The sequence below is a fragment of the Nannobrachium achirus genome (genome assembly GCF_963921795.1).
Source record: "Nannobrachium achirus genome assembly, chromosome: 7".
NCBI lineage: Eukaryota > Metazoa > Chordata > Actinopteri > Myctophiformes > Myctophidae > Nannobrachium > Nannobrachium achirus.
In genome coordinates, this window is record NC_137816.1 from 58,631,615 (window position 1) to 58,651,186 (window position 19,572).

Sequence of the window (19,572 nt, forward strand, 5' to 3'; positions counted from 1 at the left end):
CAAGTATCCTCAACATTCAAAATGTTTCCTCAAATATTAATGAAGTGATGGTGTTACGCCCCGGCCAAGGGGAAAGACGCAACACCTAAAGATGCCAGTGACATCACCACTGGCATCACCAGGAATGCTGGTCCCTCTTTGGCTGTTAATGATGACGTTGCCAGAAATGCTGGTCCCTGATTGGGCTACAGGCTTAAACAAAGAAGGACACCGACATACAGTAGGCTACATACGCAGCCGAACGCAGTACTTGCACGCTCTGCTTGTGCAAGTAATACGTCTCACACACACACACACACACACACACGCACACGCACACGCACAGCGCACACACACACACACACACACACACACACACAGTCATTGCATTTCTTCTTCTACATCTTGGTGGCAGCTCGACCCATGATGGACTTCTTAGTGTTTCTCTCAGGTTTCAAAAGGATGATATAACACTTTGGTCCAAACAGCGCCACCAAAATGCCAAAACTAGATGCTAAAATAGCAAAGACCTCCACTACATCTGCATATTTGCCTGGAGAGCTGATGTATGCTGGGATGAAGGCGATCCACACGGCACAGAAGATCAACATGCTGAAGGTGATTAACTTGGCTTCATTGAAGTTGTCTGGAAGATTCCTGGCCATGAAAGCTAGGATGAAGCTAAGGAGAGCCAGTAAACCAATATAACCCAGTAACACTGCAAAACCAACTGTTGAACCCACCACACACTCATAGACTATCATATTACGGTGGTATTGTATGTTTTTATGAGGACTTGGTGAGGACGACGTGAGCCAGACAATGCATATTATTGCCTGAACAAAAGTAAGAACCAGAACAGTTCCTCTCTGCTGCACAGCACCAAACCACCTCATAATGTCTGCTCCTCCAGGCTTGGAGGTCTTGAACACGGCCAACACCACCATAGTCTTTACTAGGATACACGAAACACTAAGAACAAAACTGATCCCAAACACTGCATGTCTCAGCTGGCAGGTCCACATTCTGGGACGTCCAATGAACAGAAGAGAACACAAGAAACACAGTTTGAGTGACAGCAAGAGAAGGAAGCTGAGTTCTGAGTTGTTGGCGCGCACCATGGGTGTGTCTCGATGATAGATGAAGATTCCCAGGACAATGGCACAGAAAAGTGTGCCCAGCAACGAGATGGTTGTCAAGGAGATACCCAGGGGCTCGTGGTAGGAGAGGAACTCCACGCTCTTGGGGACACAGTGGTCATGCTGGGGACTGGACCAGGAGTCCTCTGGACAACTGGTGCACTCTGTAGAGTCTACCAAAGAAGGCAGGGTTAAAGAGACAGACAAAGCACAGTATCACCCTAAAGATACTGCACAAGCACATGCACATAAATAAATAATGTAAACCTACCAGTCTGATTGCTGATCTCTCCCTCAGAACAAGCAATGCAGTCAAAGCAGCAGACGGGTTCTCCTTTTCTTCTGGCCACACGGGTTCCAGGAGAACAGCTCTCACTGCACACTGACCTGGGAGGCTGCAGAGGACAGTAACAATGATCAGTTGATCAGGTTCAGTCTAAACTAAACTAGAAAAGAAAATTCCTACGAAATTTTAAGTGTGCCTACAGCTCGCTAAGTGTATGCATTAAGCATTTTTAATATTAGCATTTGTAGTATTAGCATTAACATTTTTTTAACATTAGCATTTTAGCGTTAGCATTAGCATTTTTAGCATTATCGGAAGTAGCGGTTAGCATTAGCTGTTAGCCGTTAGCTCTGTCAGACCACCCACCGAGTTTGAGAACAGTAAAACATGTTGGGAACTGGAGTTATGGCTGTTTAAAGACCATCCAATAGGAAGCCAGAGGGGGGGGGGGCTTAGCAATTACAGCGTGTCCCTAAGCCAATAGGAAGACAGGGCAGGGCTTCTGAGGGGCGGGGCTTAGGTATTAAGTCCCTATTGGCTGTTTAAGTTCAGACTTTGAGTTTTGAGAGGGTACCATGCTGCAAACTGGAGGTATAGCTGTTTAAAGCTCAGCCAATAGGAAGACAGAGGGGGCAGGGTTCATCATTACAGCTCGTCCCTATTGGCCGTTTAAGTCCTGACACCAATTTTCAAGACAGTACCATGCTGATAACTGGAGTTATGGATGTTTAAAGCCCAGCCAATAGGAATACAGAGGGGACGGGGCTTATCATTACAGCTCGTCCCTATTGGCCATCTAAGTACTCAGGCCAAGTTTCGAGACGTTACCATGCTGCAAACTGGAGTTATAGCTGTTTAAAGCTCAGCCAATAGGAAGACAGGGGTGGGGCTTAAGAGGAGGCGGGGCTTAAGTAATAAGTCCCTATTGGCCGTTTAAGTCCAGACACCAAGTTTCAAGACGATACCATGCTGTGAACTGGAGTTATGGGTGATTAAAGCCCAGCCAATAGGAATACAGAGGGGGCAGGGCTTAATCAATTACAGCTCGTCCCTATAAGCCCTATTCACGGCCCGCCCACTGAGCAAATTTCTCAGCAACTTCCTGGTGCTGACGTCAATTTAGAAGGGGAAACTAGCTGGACCTAAAGCCAACAAATCATTATTTTGAACGGTAAAGTAAATTATAATGCTTTGTGCCTTTTACTATCTTGTGTTCTTGATCATGCTAGCCGTATTTTATACTTTACTATTCTGAAATTGCATTAAATTTGCGATTTCTGTTAACTTTATGGGCTTTTAGCAGGTTTTCCCCTTCAAAATGTGACTTCAGCACCAGGGGGATGCTGAGTGAAAAGCTCCCACCTTACTATAGGGAGCACATTTATATACTTAATTAATTCTTAATTAATTAATTAATTAATAATGATGAACTCATCATACATTCATTCACCATTAATTAAGTGTGCCTGCCATGCAATGGCAAAACACTTATTGTACTCCGCCATACTTAATTAGTTACTAAGTAATGTTGCCACGTAATAACTGCCGCACGATTTACGTCATCCCCCCAATATATACATCAAAACGTGCGGCTCGGCAGGGAATGGGATGCTATTAATTTTTTTTCCGATCCGCGTTACCGTGGTGACGTAATTCGCAAAAAACGACACCCAAAAACCCCATTGACTTTGAATGGGGGACCTCGAAAAAAAAAGAAACAGAAACTTTGGTATCGTCTCGAAACTCGCTGTGTGTACCTAGAGAGCCAATAGGAATGAGCTGTAATTTCTGAAGCCCCGCTCCCTCTCTTCCTATTGTCTGAGCTTTAAACATCCATAACTCCACTTCCCAACACGTTACTGGTCTCAAACTCGGTGGGTGGTCCCACAGTCCCAATGGCTAACCGCTAATGCTAACCACTATTTCCGTTAATGCTAACAAATGCTAATGCTAAAAATGCTAATGCTAACTATTGCTAACAAATGCTAATGCTAACAAATGCTAATGTTAAAAATGATAAAGCTAATGCTAAAAATGTTAATGTTAAATCTAATGCTAAAATTGTTAATGTTAAAAATTCTAATGTTAATGCTAAAATGCTAATTCTAACACCAACCGCTACCAACCTTAGCGAGCTGCAGGCACACTTCTAGTGTATCATAAATTCATCATTAATTCCTGTTAATTAATTACACATTTTCACAATTACTTAACCAAAATTAAGGGCCACAGGTGGTGGGTTTGTAGATCAGGATGAGTGCTCATAGGCTTAGGGTTAGGGTTAGGGTTAGGCTAGGGTTAGAGTAGCGTGGAGAGAATCAATGATGAGGTATGAATTTATAATAATTAACTAGAAATACTGTTCCTACGAAACAGTGTGGGCTCGCATGTAACATCATGTATGGGCATAAAGATCTACCCTTTGGCTGCACCTCATTGGCTAAGGGCCCTGCCTTTGTACTGTCGAGGAGAACTTGACAGATAGATAAACGAGGAGAACTTGACTGATAGATAAACGAGGAGAACTTGACTGATAGATAAATACATACGTTTAATTAAAGTTATACTATGTAACTTTTTTTATAAAACATATCTTAAAATTGTCCTAACTATTAAATCGCTAAAGTTTTAGAACCCCCACTCTGTTAATTTCAGCTCCCAAAGCCTTTTCTTTATATGTGTTCTACTGAGCCCTGGTGGCCGTGACCGGGGCTGTTTTTCCCGGCAAAATTACGTCATATGCATCATTCTGTACACGTGTCTCCCTACCGGCCAATCAAAGCCCAGATCATACACTGCTGAGCTCTTCAGGAAGTACACTGCAGTGTTTACACTGGGCTAGGAGTCTAGCATGTAACTCCCCAACCGAGGCTCGTAGAGGTACACGAAAGACCTCTATGGATAGGTCTCGGCGAGGCGAGGCGGACACGGTGGTCTGAATGCCCGGTCCGCGGCGAAAAACGGCCGAAAAAAGCAGATGCGACCGCGGTTTGCTCTACTGCTACTGACCACTAGTTGAGCAACTTACACAGTATAGCTTTAAGTGTTAATTATGCATTAATTATGTGCATGAATTTGCTCCGTATGGTAACTTGTGACCATCTCAAGTGACCTTTGTGGATTCAAAGCTCCAGAAGATTCTGTCTTCATCAAGGATGAGTTGTTCATCTCCGGAGGCTGACTTCTTGAACACGCCTACATTGCGAACCTTTACACTTCCATCAGGGAGCCACGCCCAGTTCATGACATCGTAGATTGGTAACGCATCGCCGCTCTCATCAAATGTTACGTGATCTCCAAAGGATGTGGTGAAGTTCATCTTTTCCATGTAATGCACAAGCTGGAGATGAAGAGCAAGCAAGTAAAACAACACAAAACAATCAATCTACGGTGTAAAATATCCATTTACAGGAACTGCTGATGTGTTAAACACAGCCTTGAAGTATCTATCTGTGTGAGAATGGGCACTTTAACTAGTCCTATGACCAGGGACGTGCTGGCCATTGGGAAAAGCGGGACAACTCCCGAACGGCCGGTTCATTCCCGGCCGGTCCAGGCCGGCCATTAGGAAAAAAAATTAAATAAAATGTCAGCCTTTGTTCCATTTTGGGGGCTGGGCGGCCAACAAAGTAACTCGTCACTGTCGGGCAGAAACCTCGTATCTCGAGTTTCAAATTTGATTTTTTTTTTTTCGCAAAGCAAAGCCCTGCTTCATCATACAAGGCCGTCGCACAAAAGTAGTTAAAACAGCAGATCTAAGCACAAGGCGTTGTGTGCTTGTAGATCGGCTGTTTTCACTAGTTTAATGATAAATACAAAACAAACGGTTTTGGACATATACAATGTTTCCACCCGACAACGACGAAATATAACTCATGTAATTGGCCCGCTGGCTTGTCACTTTGTCACAAATCTTTGAGTAGCAGCAGCGCTATAGAGAGAGATCTCTCTCTATAGCGCGCCATGAGGGCCTCTCCAACTCTTTTTCCCGGGCTGAATCAGGGGCCCAGCATGTCCCTGCCTATGACGAATATTGCAAAAACCAAGGGGTAGGCATTCCCAACTCCCCAAATTCCATCATCCTCCTTATTAGTGCGGTTGCCCAACAGTGCAACACACTATAGTACTAGTGTCTTTCTTTCTTTCTTTCTTTCTTTCTTTCTTTCTTTCTTTCTTTCTTTCTTTCTTTCTTTCTTTCTTTCTTTCTTTCTGATATTACACCTGCCATGGCTGTATTGTCTCCAGACTGGCACAGCTGTGCCCGGTGAAAGGCCCTCTTCCTGGCACACATTGTAACATGTCATGGAGGGCGTGGGCCAGAGCATAAACAGCCTTGTACACATTGTACTCTGGCCTGAGGTCAGACACATCCAGAAGGGTATTTTCTGATGCTCCCAGGTCCTCTTGTCCAGTACACACCCTTCCACCTGCATCCACCCACTCTGACGGAAGGGGAGCAAATTTACACCGAAATGTGTTCTCCCAAAACTGCCTCACCTGATGAAACATAACGAATGCTTTAAGCATAAATACAATACCTTATGGATATTTAAAAAACCTATCCACGAGTTTCCAACACCCCATAATGCATTGCGCAGACGTCTGTACCGAGCCTCCGGCGCCGATTTACAAGCTCACAACGGGTTGCATCTGCGACGCGACGTGAGCTTGTATGTCTGCTGTTAAACCCGGAAGTTTGGTCCCGATAGTCTCCAGTAAACTCCCGCGGAAACTTGTGGATAGGCCAGTTGAAATGATAGCTTAATTAAAGGAGTAGTTCACCCAAAAATTAGTTATTTTCTATATTACGCACCCCATGAAGCCTTTAATTCGTGGAGAGTTTTTAGTTTTTGTCGCATTCCTAAAGGGTCATTCCCACCGGGCAAGATAAAGATAAAGATAAAAAATATCTTTCTCCATTGAAGTGGATGGTAGTGTCCACACTGGACGCTACCATCCACTCCCATCCACTTCAATGGAGAAAGATATTTTGTATCTTTATCTTGCCTGGTGGGAATGACTTAAAGGAGCTATAGTCAACTTTTTCATTGTAGGTGTACATCCTAGTCTACAGACTAGGATGTAAACAAAGTACGGGCCCTGTAAATGTAAACAAAGGGCCAAAATGATTATTTTATCATTATTTTACGCTTTTTGTGGTCATTTTTTAATTGAAACACATATATGAAGCTTATTTTTTTATAAAATATTTTCGAAACATTATTTTTATTTTAGCATCCGTTTTTCAAGAAAAAGTTGACTATAGCTCCTTTAAGCCAATAATTTGATGACTGTCGGGAGTCTCCCGTAACAGACTCAATGGTCTCCTACCGGAGACTCTGCCGGTCATCAAATTATATAGGAAAGCGACAAAAACTCTCCATGTATTCAAGGCTTCATGGGGTCTGACTGTAATTGATAAAAAATAAGTAATTTCTTGGGTGAACTACTACATCTAACAAAAGACTCACTAAGGTGTTGTCAGGACCGTTGTCAGGATGTATTTTTAACAGGAATTCCCGAAGACCTGGTATCTCTCCACGGCGGATGGCCAGACCCAGGACTCTCAGGTGTGGCATGAAGTGAGGGGTCTGGAGGATGTGAGGTTTCATCCAACCCACGTCAGATATCCACTGGAGACCAGTAACATTCTGTTTTACCACCTGTTGATTGCGTTGAACGATATACTATATATGCAGAATAGCGCAAAAAGACACAATTTCTGGGCATTTAAACTGATGAACCTATAAGAAAACAATTCGATAGTATAGAAAGCATCTGTGCCATTTTAGATGTTAGCTATTCATTTATGAGTGCGTGTGTCATGAGAGTAATACGCAGATATACAAGGTCATAGCGTGTCAGTTCGTGCCGCGATAGGTGCTTGTAGATCTGCTATTTTGTGAAAAATCGTGGAAATGATTCATGAAAAGAAAACATTTTTATCTCAAATCTTTGCTTCTGGGGGGGTGTCCCTGGAACAGAATATCTTGAGTTGGGGGCCCGCGGCCAAATACAATTGTGGGTGGTCCTTCACATGAAAAAGCTTTGAGAAAACTCTCATGTTATGTTATGTTATGTTATGTTTATTTATTTGACATGGACATCACAATCACATCCCAATCAAGTACAATAATACTAATCTAAAACCCAATGAAGTACAGTAGTGTTAGAAGACATTTGTAGAATTGGCCTCAGGTCACAAGGTCTCAAGTTAAAAGGTTGCAACAACCTATTTCATATATTGTCGCTGTTGGGCAGAAACCAGAAACATTAATCTAAAATGTTTGACTTTTAAAAAAATATATTTTTATATATAAGTGCTATTGAACACCCTTTACGTCTGTGTGTGGGTTTCACAAATATCGAACCAATGAAAAGTATTAAAAAGCGCTTCTGGATAAACCTCCTTACTCCATAGGATCCTCAAACGGTCAAGGTCGGTCAAACCACCTACCTGACTCCAATTTGGAGATAGTTGTTTTGTCCATCATTGATTAGAATGACAGAAAAAACCCCAACCATTAATTAATGGTCAAAAATATTTGGGTAAAGTGATGATAAAAGGACACATTCAAGTATCTGACAAAGTATAAAGTCACCGTACCAAATTTGAGGAGGCAATATTGTGTTGTTCTAAAAACATGTTTTTTTATTTATTTTGAAACACCATAATAACCCGGCCTCAAACCTCCTCCATCAGACGGACTACGTTGATCCCATATACGAATTCGATGACAACGCGAGCCGTGGATTTCTTCATCACGGTGACGATCCTCTGGAGTTCGGCGGCGTCGCCGTCCCAGGGCACCACCTCCACGTAGGCCAGACAAGCCAGACCGGACCGCTGGTCCAGCAGAGCAGTGTGGACGATGCGGGCAGCATCGCGGCCGTAGTCATCATCGTTAAACAGCAGTCCTACCCAGGTCCACCCAAACCGCCTCATGATCTGGAGCATAGCTCGTATCTGGTTGGATAAGGAATGGATGGATAAGTGGACACTTTTAAGATACACAGCTCCCACAGTAATACACACAAGCAGGTGTGGGGTCTGGGGTCTTCAACGTTTTCAGGCCAAGGATCCCTTAGTTGAGAGAGAGAGGAAGCAGAGACCCCCCACAACCAGTTCATAGATTCCACATAGTTTCATGGTTTGACAGCACAATCATCAGTGTATTTTGGATTCATGTCAATTTGTGTTTTCAGATATTTAACCACTTGAACCCTCAATACTTAATAAACTTTACCTTTCACTCTGTACTTAGTCTGCTCTTTTTCCCCTCTACACCAAAGCTCTTTACCGAAAATAGCCGATCTACAACGCCTCGCAGCGTGAGGCGTTGTGAGCTTGTAGTTCGGCTATTTTTGGCTAAAGTTCTCAGAATATTGACACTTGGGTTCAAGTGGTTAATATAAAAAAGTAGAAAAAAAAAACGTTCTATGACTCAAAGATTTGGAGGTCCCCCTGTAGTAACTCTGAGGACCCCCTAGGGGTCCCGGACCCCCTGTTGAAGAACCATGATCTGGAGCATAGCTCGTATCTGATTGGATAAGGAATGGAGGTTATAAGTGGACTCTTTTAAGATACACAGCTCCCACAGTAATACACACAAGCAAATGAGAAGTGATATGCATTCATGATTCCAATACAGGGGATGTTGTACTCTTTTTACCAACACATGTTTAACCTGTAGACATTCACCTGGGATGCAGAACTTGGGATTGTTCTAAAGAAGGATGGGAACAGATTCCAGTCACTCAAACAGGAGCACATGGCATGGTAACTCACCTGCAAAAGGCAAATAAATACTAATAATACACGCAAAGCGGTACACAGTATCTCTAAAGTCATGTCATCAACATGGATCTGTCCCGTTTCCCATATTCCCTCTTGATTGGCTACGATTGCCTTCTAAAGTTTGTGTATGCGATGTGGCGGTCACTCCCGATTAGGGAGTCTTACTGGTAATACTACTTTGAGTCCCCCCTCTTCTATACGAGTTTGGTGGCAAACCTGTGTATCTCATGCTTGCACATATGACAAGTGTGCATGATGCAGTGGTCCCAAACACAAACTTTAATCAAGCTAAGCAAATCGTTCATTAAGGGGAAGGGTCTGGTTCCCAAAACAAATTTCTTGTCGCCTACAACTGTTATATCATAAAAGTAATGTAAACAAAGTTCAGATAACGAAAGCAACAACAACAAAAAACAATGCAGTGACAGCTGTGGTAGACTGCACGGCTTTAGACACTGCTGACCCCTATCTACCCACTAGCACCATGGAGAGCGCCACTGTGTGTAACACTGCAACAACACTGTAATCAAATATAGTAGGTAAAAATGACTTATAAATACTGATTGACTGATGATAAAAACATAACTGACACAGTGGTGCCAGACTTATCAGACTTTGTGGATTACAGTTGCTTGACATGCAATTATGCATTGTGCCCTGGCCGGCCCTTTAAAAACCTGCTTTATGCTCCATTCAAAACTCTGGCTGCACGTACTGTAAACATGTTCTATGTCTTTGAAACTCAAATTATTTACATTAGTAAATGACCAAAACTTAAGTATGTATAATATTGGTGATGGTAAAAAGGGGGTTCAAGCAGAAAACTTACCATGGGCACTTTGTACAAACCTAATATACTAGAGATGGCAATGGACTGTGTTGAAGAATCGTCACCCACAATGCCGAGCACTGGAGGAGAGCCAATACAGCGCTCATCCAGCTGAAACCGCTCCTCTCTCCCACTGGTCATTGACAACGCTGTGCGAAACGCAACTCCCATCGTGTGACAGGCATCATAGAGACTGAATCCCAGAGTCACGTTGGGCAGTAGGCTGGGGTTTCTGTTGATCTCGGTAATGGCAAAAGCCATGGTCTGGGCGTACCTGAAGCCTGGAATGTTAAAACTAACGAAAAACACCACTTGATTATGGATCTGTGTAGACATCTTTTAAGGTCCAACTAAAAGGATGGATCATGGACAATCAAACATGTGAAATGTTGTAAATAGGCTACAATGTAGGTTATTCTAGTTTTCTTGAGTGTCTTGTATTTTAGGTCAGGACTTTTTACTGTAGTTTTTTTTTCTCTTCTGTTTGTACCCTTTTAGTAATGTTTATATGTGCTCTTTTTCGTAATGTTGCTTGTTTTCTGTATGGGGACTGCGTATGGAAATTACAATTCTTTCTAAATCCAGGGTACCGGTATGTATACAGCATTGTACTGTATGTGTGGTGTTCATTAATATGAGCTGTCCAGTCCATATAAATGTATACTATACATGTACTATTTAGTATTGCTTCTTGCCTCCTGTTGTATTTGTGATACTACAGTACTCACCCATAGCAAGCGGGGTCCTGTGGCCTGAAGGTGAAGGACAGCTCAGGGAAGACAGAGGAGGAGTGGATGGGAAACACACCGCCCAGAACAAAGTCCCCGTCCTGGTGAATACGGTCGAGATTAAACTGTGCCTGTAACTCACAAGAAGAGAAAGGTGAGGAAGACAAAGGAGAGAATGAAGAGAACAATATCACGGTCAAGGGCAGGTATGAAAGCAGGTGTGTTTCTGGAGAAGCCCTCATGACTGTCCTCCTTCCAACCCCTTTCCCAAATTGTTTGTCCTGTTGTGGAATTTTATACACAGTGCGGTGCCATCCCCTGTGCCAGCTTAGAGTATGGCATTACGCAATATTTTACACAACACAAAGGCAGAAGTAGGGGCAGGGCTTAACATACATTAGCAATCCTTCATATTAAAATAATGTGTGTGTCCTGAAATCTGTCAATGGCACCATCTCACCAGGGCAACTATTCACGCACTGTAGGTCATGAAATGCAGTATACCGGTAGAGACTGTCTGGGGTTGTTTTAATCCCTGGAGGTTCGGGCCCTCACATCTAGAGTTCAGGCCACTGCGCGGCCCTCACACCTATGCTGTTACAGTCAGCATGACACACATCATATTTGGGTGTAGCTGCAGGGGAAACTCTAAATTATGGTTATGTCTGAGAGATAGTGAACTCTATGGTTATTTCTAAGTGATAGTGAACTCTATATATGGTTATGTCTGAATCACGGTGAACTCTATGGTTATGTTTGAGTCATAGTGACGGCCGGCCCGGCCCGCCCACCCATTAGCCACTTTTAACATATGATTGTTTGTGATGTCCACCCACTTTCGACCCATTAGGCATTGGGTCAATATAGGACTAGAATCACCAGATTGTCTGTTACCACAAATTACAATCCTTCAGGAAACAACTTCCAGATCCAACCACACTGTGAGCAGGGAGCGCCAAACATGCAGTACATAATAAAACCCTCACACACTGGGAGCAGTGCACCAAACATGCAGTACACGATACAACAAAAACTACTGATGGGTGACAGTTGAGCACCAGAGAAGGACAAGGCTAGTTAGAAAAAAAGGAGCAAATCAGAGGCCTGTTTGAGTCCACATTCAGTGTTAAAATGAAGACATTTAAATAAGGTTTTCCCATTCAGACACATCCTGATTGCTTACGATGCATCTGTCTCAGTCACAACAACGAGGCAGTATAACGCTGCACTTAGGCCTACTCATCGTCCCATGACTAAAGGTGACTTTGACACTGCACAGTGCACAAGGCTGATGACATTTTTGGGGTATTTCCCTACCATCGATTCCAACCATTGGCAACTCCTGTTGCGTGTAATTTGACAACCCATGGCCTAAAAAAAAACAACAAAAAACTGATTTGACCAATGAAGCACCAATATCATCATCATGACCAGCTGCTGACATCTTCAAGTTAGAAATTAATTCCAACACCTCATTTCATGTCATACTGTAGGCCCTTTAAGAGGTCTTTAACACATCTGAAAGACATGGTTCCGGTGGGAACTGAGGCAGAAAACATAAAGGGGATTAGGATGTTAACAGTGTTGTGTTTAGCGTGGCTGAGGTGTGAGTGGAAAAACGTGTGAAGCCCAAGGCATCTCCAACTCCCAAATGAGTCCCTTGGCTGAGTGAGCTCATCAACAGGCAGCTCTACAAACACACAAACATCTTGTTTTTCATTAACCCAGGTCTAAGATGCGCATCAACAGGCCATGTAAAAGCCCCTATAGGTTTGAACAGAACACTATGCAATAATACTAATTAATATACCACATGTGGTCAATGCCTTGCTAATTCAACTGTTCTGATATTTTATATATTTAATATATAAAAATGCATGTAGTAAAGTAAAATAAAGAAAATAAAGATGCCATTTGAATTAAGGTGACTTAATTGATTGACATGAAGAACGCTTCATTCAACGCTGATTTTATATTAGACCAACGCACAATGCAATGCGTTGTTTTCAAGAGTGTCGCACGCCAACGTCAGTAGCTTTTTAAAAAATTATATAAAAATATGCGTGGCAAAGAAGCCAAAATAGTTTTTTTTCCCCACTTTGGCCAATACTGTACGTAACGTCAGTTACACTATTCCATTCAAGAAAGGAGACATTTTCACAATTTCTGACATAGCAGGAACTTGCACACCTTTCAAAGTAATAGGCCTATAGACTAGAGTGACAGAAAGGAACATGGTCACCCGCGTCCATCCATTGAGTTCAAAGGAGAAGTGGCACCACGCTACGTAATGTTCCAAAGCACAGTGGGCTGTATTTGATTGTCTTAAATACCAGCTCTTATGCCTTAAAGGAGTAGTTCACCCCCAAAATGACTTTTTTTTCCCATTGATTAGTCACGCCATGGAGACTAGAGTTCAATAATATTTTTTGTTTTTTGTCGCATTCCTAAGACAAAAATGTGATAACAATAAATTTACCCCCATTCGTTCCGGATGGGGATCTGAAAATATGTGGTGCCAGGGACCACCACACAGATTTGTGTTGTTGAAATGTTTCAAAAATATTCAAATTATTTTAGTTTTTCTTTCCTCTATATATTTTAAATAGCAAATATACAAGCTCACAATGTGTCGCAATGTGACACATTGTGAGCTTGCTGATCTGCTATTTTCAAATGTAAATGTAAAGTAGTAAAACTGAACCTAGTTAATTCTATTGGGCTTATTATTCATAGACCTGGCCGTCTTGTTTCTTTGGCAATATCTGGCAACAGACAATTCCCTGTCACTTCCTTACTTGGGATCTCTTGTTCTTAGACTTGGGAGGAAGAGAAAGGATGTTTTTTGAAGCAGCACACAGAGAAAAACTCTCTAGTGCCCTCTGTAAAAGAAAATGGCAGCCTCCATAGAGAGGGCCAGGAATATGGTGAATAGGGTGGCCCTCATGTGGGTAGAGGTTGGTTGAGGGTGTGGGTGTGGTGGAGCTAAGAGGGGACTGCAAGTTAAGGGAGTGGCTCAGGAGGGCAGTGGCTAAGGAGATAGAGCGGCCACTTGGGATCCGGAAGGTTCCTAGACCGGGTTAGATCCTGGAGGCGTTAGAGTCCTTGAGCAAGACGCTGAACCCCTAATTGCTCCCGATGAACAGGTTGGTGCCTTGCATGGTTTCGGCTGCCATTGGTGTATGAATGTGTGTGTGTGTGTGTGTGTGTGTGTGTGTGTGTGTGTGTGTGTGTGTGTGTGTGTGTGTGTGTGTGTGTGTGTGTGTGTGTGTGAATGGGTGAATGTAATGCACATTGTAAAACACTTTGGATAAAGGCGCTATATAAATGCACCATTTTAGTTTGTTTAGTTCTTGTTATAATGTATTAACATTTGACCAGATGTACTAGTTCTACTGTATCAACATACAGATGTACAAATTAAAGCATAGTAAGATACTCTACCATACAGATGTACTTGAACGTGTAGTTTACGTTCAAGTACATCTATTTGGTAGAGTATAGTAGTTTGGTTGAATTAACCTTTTATTAATTCAAATAATTACAGTTTACATCTGTGGAGAAAAAAAAAGGAAAAAAATAAATAAACAAAATGTAAAACAATAACCGGAAGCAGTTCATCTATAGTAATAAATGGTGTAGATCCAAATCCCCCAAAATTAAAGGTGGGAAAAAGTATAATCTTAAATTAAAGGCAGGAAAAAGTACAATCTTCAAAAGGAAATATGGTTTAGTGCTGTTGATTACATTTATGGCCATGAATGAGCATAGGGATGAGGGGAAGGGGGAATCATTTCATGACATGGCTATATAATCCTATGGGGGACATTCCGCTTTTCCAGCTTCACCCAGCAGAGTGCTTCTCAAGTGAGCACTCAGCACTGTATTTCTTAACGTGTTCCCCTGCTTCCCTCCACTCCGAGTAGGGTTGGGGATCCTATGGGATCGTAACGATTCCCTCTAAATGGTACCATTCCTTATCAATTCCATTTCACGATTGATATAGGGGGTTCCAAATGAAACCTTACATGTCTGTAACTCTGATAGTGTACAAACCATTTGTACACTTGTACACTGATAAAAAACAGTTCCGGAAAACGTTCCAAATGTGATGGAACCGATACCGGTTTCTTCTGGTTCCGGGTCCCAACCCTAATGCTATAGTGCTGGTGCCTTCAGGACGAGGGACTCCGAATGGAGGAAGACGGCTGGAAGCTATCCATGAATGAGGTAGGGGTCGATAACGGGCAGATCTGGGACTTCACATGGTTATTCTATGATATCTGTTATCATGTGACCCATGTGTGACTTTGGTTTCAGCCTGATTCAGAACGGATGCCATTAAATTAAATCCAATAATTGTTAAATCATTAAATTAAAGTTAAATGTTTCTAAAAAAAAAAAGAAAAAAAAAAAGTAAAACATAATGTCAAAAACTGAATGGAGGTAGTAGCATGCACAAGGCATGTGGTGCAAATTGATCTAGCAGTTTGCAATATTAGCGCCAGGCAGACACAGATAGACCCATTTTAGATGGCTCTTCTCCTAAAGAGCTACGCAGTAAAATGGGGTTGCATCTGGACATGGAGGATGGACTGAATCTGCTCGAGGCTTGACATGTACCCTGCTCTGGCTGCATGGTACTATGCCACGTATAGTCTCTTGTCAATGGTGCTGGGGCTGGGTTTAATATCGGTTCCTAACTGCTCCTCGATGCCCTTGAGGTTAAATCGGTCGTTATAAGTGATCAGGTTGACTGCAAGACCCAAATGTCCAAAACGGCCAGAACGGCCAATGCGATGAAGGTACGTTTCCCCTAGCTTGGGGAAATCAAAGTTAATGACCACGTTGACAGACTGAATGTCGATTCCTCTCGTGAAGAGGTCGGTACAGACAAGATTGCGGCACAGGCCGTTTCGGAAGTCGTGGAACACACGGTTACGGTGCTCCTGTCTCATCTTGGCGTGGATGTAAAAACACGAAAAGCCCAGCTGGGAGATCTTCTTAGCCAAGAGCTCTACTCTGTGAGAGGAGTTGCAGAAGATAATAGACTGGTTGATCTGGAGCTTCTGGAACAGGGTGTTGAGACAATGAACCTTTTGCTTTTCAGTCACAAAGACATAATACTGGGTCACCCCTCTCAGGGTGAGCTCGTCCATCAGGTTGATCTCGTACGGCTTGTGCAAGTGAGCGTTCATGAACCTCTGCACGCTGACCGGGAACGTGGCGGAGTAGAGCAGGACCTGCCTCTGTTTAGGCAGGAAGCCCAGGATCTCCTCCACCATCGCCACGAAGTCCTGGGACAGGAGCTTGTCGGCCTCGTCCATGACGATGATCTGCACCTGGTTGACCTTGGCCACTCCCTTCTTGATGAGGTCCAAGATCCTCCCGGGAGTGGCGACGACCACATGTGTCGTCTCGTCGAGCCTCATGATGTCGTCTCGCAGGTTGGTCCCGCCCGTCGTCGCCATGACCCTCACCCCGCCCATGTGTTTGCTGATCTGCATGCAGATCTGGCTCACCTGCAGAGCCAGCTCTCTCGTCGGCACGATGACCAGAGCTTGTATGCAGTCCTTCCTCAGGTCGATGTGTTCGAGCAGAGGAATGAGGTAGGCTCCGCTCTTTCCTGTGCCGTTCTTGGCTCTGGCCAAGATGTCCCTTCCCGACAGTGTGATGGGAATGCTCTCCTCCTGGATCGGAGACGGCTCTTCCCAGCCCATCTCGAAGATCCCTATAAGAAGCTCCCTCTTCAGGCCGTAATCTTCAAATTCGCTGCCTTTAGTGGCAGTCACGTCCAAGGTTTTCAACCTGGTGTCCTTGGGGAGGAGTTTCAGGAGTTTCTTCCAGTCGTCTCCGGGCTTGATGACGGTGTTGCCGGCTGTGGCAGCTGGCTGATGGCAGTTGGCATAATTGATTGTGCGGGAGCCTGCATTTGTGTGACCGTGTTGCAGTAGTTGTGGGCCTCCGCCTGGTCTTCTGACAGGCTTAACGTTAATGCTACGCCGGCCATTTTGATGGGACAAGCCCGAAAGTACTGGGTTCTCTGTTCTGGTGGTGCTATTTATGCAATCTGTCTGTTTTAATGTTAGAGACATGTCTACAGATCAAAAGTGAAGTCCAGTTACGTTGGATCTATATGCAATCTTTGACAATCGACCTTCTTCCTGTTGGTAACAATGATCCAAAAGCAATGTATTCAGTGTTTAGGTAATAGTGTAACCATTTAAAGACTTAGCATAGAGCCCACCTCGTATTTTGTCTTTAAAAATTGTAGTAGAGTTCTCACCTGGGACTGCTGGAAAGTGTATTTTACTTTGTAATGTTTGCCAGTTTACAAAATGTGTGTCAGTTTCCAAAGAGATTTGTGGAACTAAGCCTGATTTATAAATATATCTTCAGCTATGACGTCACTTGTTTGACATCATTCCTGATGTAACTGGACCAAACCAACTGAAGGGGTTTCCTCATCTCTGTCAAGCTAGAAGCAAATGGCTAGCCATTTAAAGGGCTGTTCTCTTTAAAGGGATGTTTCACTTTAGAAAGATGTTGGGTCATTTTAACGTCTACTCAGGCTTTTGTGAGCACCCCAGACAGTTGCTCGATTCAGTATTTAGATAGGCCTATTTGATATTAATTTTATCAGAAAACCCATTGTAACTCCAAACTCCATTTTAACAATATTAAAAAAGGGGAGTTGGACTAGCCTAGTAAACTGACTCCTCTTACCTTCTGTTCGAATCTTAAGGCAGGAGGAGCCTGGTTTACGAGGCTAGAGTTGGGTTTGTTTCCATATACCTTACTTTAGTTTAAACCTACCATTTAAAGTACTTTAGGCACTTTAAACCTACAGTAGGCCTTCAGATATTTGAAAATAGACGATCTATAAGCTTACAATGTGTTGCCTTGCGACGCGTTGTGAGCATCTGGATATGCTATTTTCAAAACAAATTATGAATAAAACATATTCATTAGGGGGTCCTTGATTTGAAGATATTTGAGAACCACTGATTTAAACAACATTTAGGAAAACAAGCCAGAAAACAACAATGTGAGCTTGTACTGTAGGTCTGATACATTACAGGCATAGATACAGGCAGGCAGGCAGGCAGGCAGACAGAAACATATACAAACTAAATTGAGTCATATTAGTCAATAGTCACAGGGACTAAATCAATCAAACATCAAAGCTTTATTCAAAACTTGGAAACACAATCTGCGATGCTGCCAATAGGCTATACAACAAAAATTATAATAAAGTACATTTGTACTTACAACTATTACAATCAAATGCAATAATATTAAACAAAGAAAGAAAATAATATTTTAAATTGTATGTTCCACATAGTGAACACATCATGCTGTACACATGTTTGGTTTCTGATGATTCTAATGGAGACACCAGGGATGGTATGGCTGTTCTGTTTGAATTTGGGATGTGCTCCTCTGATGGAGGGGATTTTTTAAAGACCCAGTGAAATGGCTATTTTGGATATTTTATTTTTGAGTTTCAGTCTGAAAAGGAAGCCTGTGTGTTTCTGAACCAATCAGAAGGGACCAGCCCTTCAGGCGATGGGATGTAAAATCGGAATAATGTGACGCTTAATGTTTGAAGCCCTCAGAAGCAAGGCAAAGAGACACGACCAGGCTGCCTCTTGTACAGAATGTGTGTTACCAAGATGCTTATTATTCTAACCTATAATGTTTATACATTACAAGATACATATTTTATTGTGCTCATTAAGTTTACAATGAGTAATACATAGTTTGGAAGTCATCTTGAATGAGATTCAAAACGGAGTAGCTCTATAATTAAAAACAGCTGTGTATTGGAAGGCCAGCAATGGGAAACAAACAGGTGAATGTAATCAAAGGTTCATTTATATGCAAGCGGACCTGTCTATGTTCACAGGAAATAATTAAGAATGGCCTATTTCGGGACCTTTGATATACACAAAAAATGATTATTTTCTATATTATTATTATATATATTTTTTTTGGCATCTAGTGTTAGGAATGCCCATATGATTACCACGGATAAGCTCTAAAAGTGTGGAAAAACGTGTTTTTCATTTCATTGGGTCTTTAAGGATAATTTTTTTAAACAATTGGGGCATAAAAGAAGACAATTCAATACTTTTTGTTGTTTTTGCAATATTTAGTTACGTTCCTTTTTTAATCTAATATTTTGTAGAGACCGTTTTTGACATGAAAAGAGCTCCTTTCTGCTCTTTATAGTCAGGGGATATTAATAAAACCTGGGAATAAATTCCTTACCAAACGATTTCTTCACCAATGTGTTCGTAAAGGTGTCTAGTAACATGTCTAACAAAGATTGAAATTAAAATACAATAACATGCAAACCATCCCTGGGACAGCTACAATATCCATGTTTAATTTAGACATGTAAACCACATGGACAAATAAGAATAACTCCCTGAGGATTTTACTGTATGTGATGCACATTAATACATGCTATTTAAAGAACAACATTTGACTCTTTATAGTAGAGATTTGTGTTGTGTACAGTAATTGCCCTGTCAGGATTTTACTTGTTAAAACAAGGAAAGCATCTGTGTCATTTTAGATGTTAGCTATATAATAGCTATACAGCAATATACAGGTTTTTCAGAAAGCTCTCAGGCGAACACAAAATCTTCTCTTCTGGGGGTCTCTGGGACAAAACCTTTTCAGGTTTTTTTTAAATCTCGAAAATGTGTGCAAGTCTTTGAATATTTCAAATCCTTCTAAGGTTTTCTATGTCAGTGGTGACCTTTTCATGTGAAGGACCACCTTGGCCATGGTCCCCCATCTCA

At 42.3% G+C, this 19,572-nt stretch overlaps 2 protein-coding genes across 2 annotated transcripts in view; both read right to left on the reverse strand.

Annotated features, from left to right (window-relative positions):
- Positions 1-377: 377 nt before the first annotated feature.
- On the reverse strand, positions 378-11,101 carry LOC308288875 (extracellular calcium-sensing receptor-like; the record flags this gene model as incomplete). Its single annotated transcript, XM_080730350.1, has 9 exons — positions 378-1,291; positions 1,390-1,513; positions 4,517-4,744; positions 5,626-5,846; positions 6,932-7,037; positions 8,096-8,371; positions 10,032-10,326; positions 10,760-10,890; positions 11,060-11,101. 9 exons carry the CDS (start codon positions 11,099-11,101, stop codon positions 378-380), a joined length of 2,337 nt encoding a protein of 778 aa, XP_080586476.1.
- A 4,301-nt stretch (positions 11,102-15,402) lies between these two features.
- The window catches only part of LOC308288876 (putative ATP-dependent RNA helicase ddx6), a gene marked incomplete at both ends in the record, with an annotated part of 32,648 nt that continues 28,478 nt past the window's right edge, over positions 15,403-19,572 (reverse strand). Inside the window, one exon of the mRNA XM_080730351.1 lies at positions 15,403-16,650. Coding sequence (XP_080586477.1) covers positions 15,403-16,650 — 1,248 coding nt within the window. The remainder of the gene's footprint in view (positions 16,651-19,572) is intronic.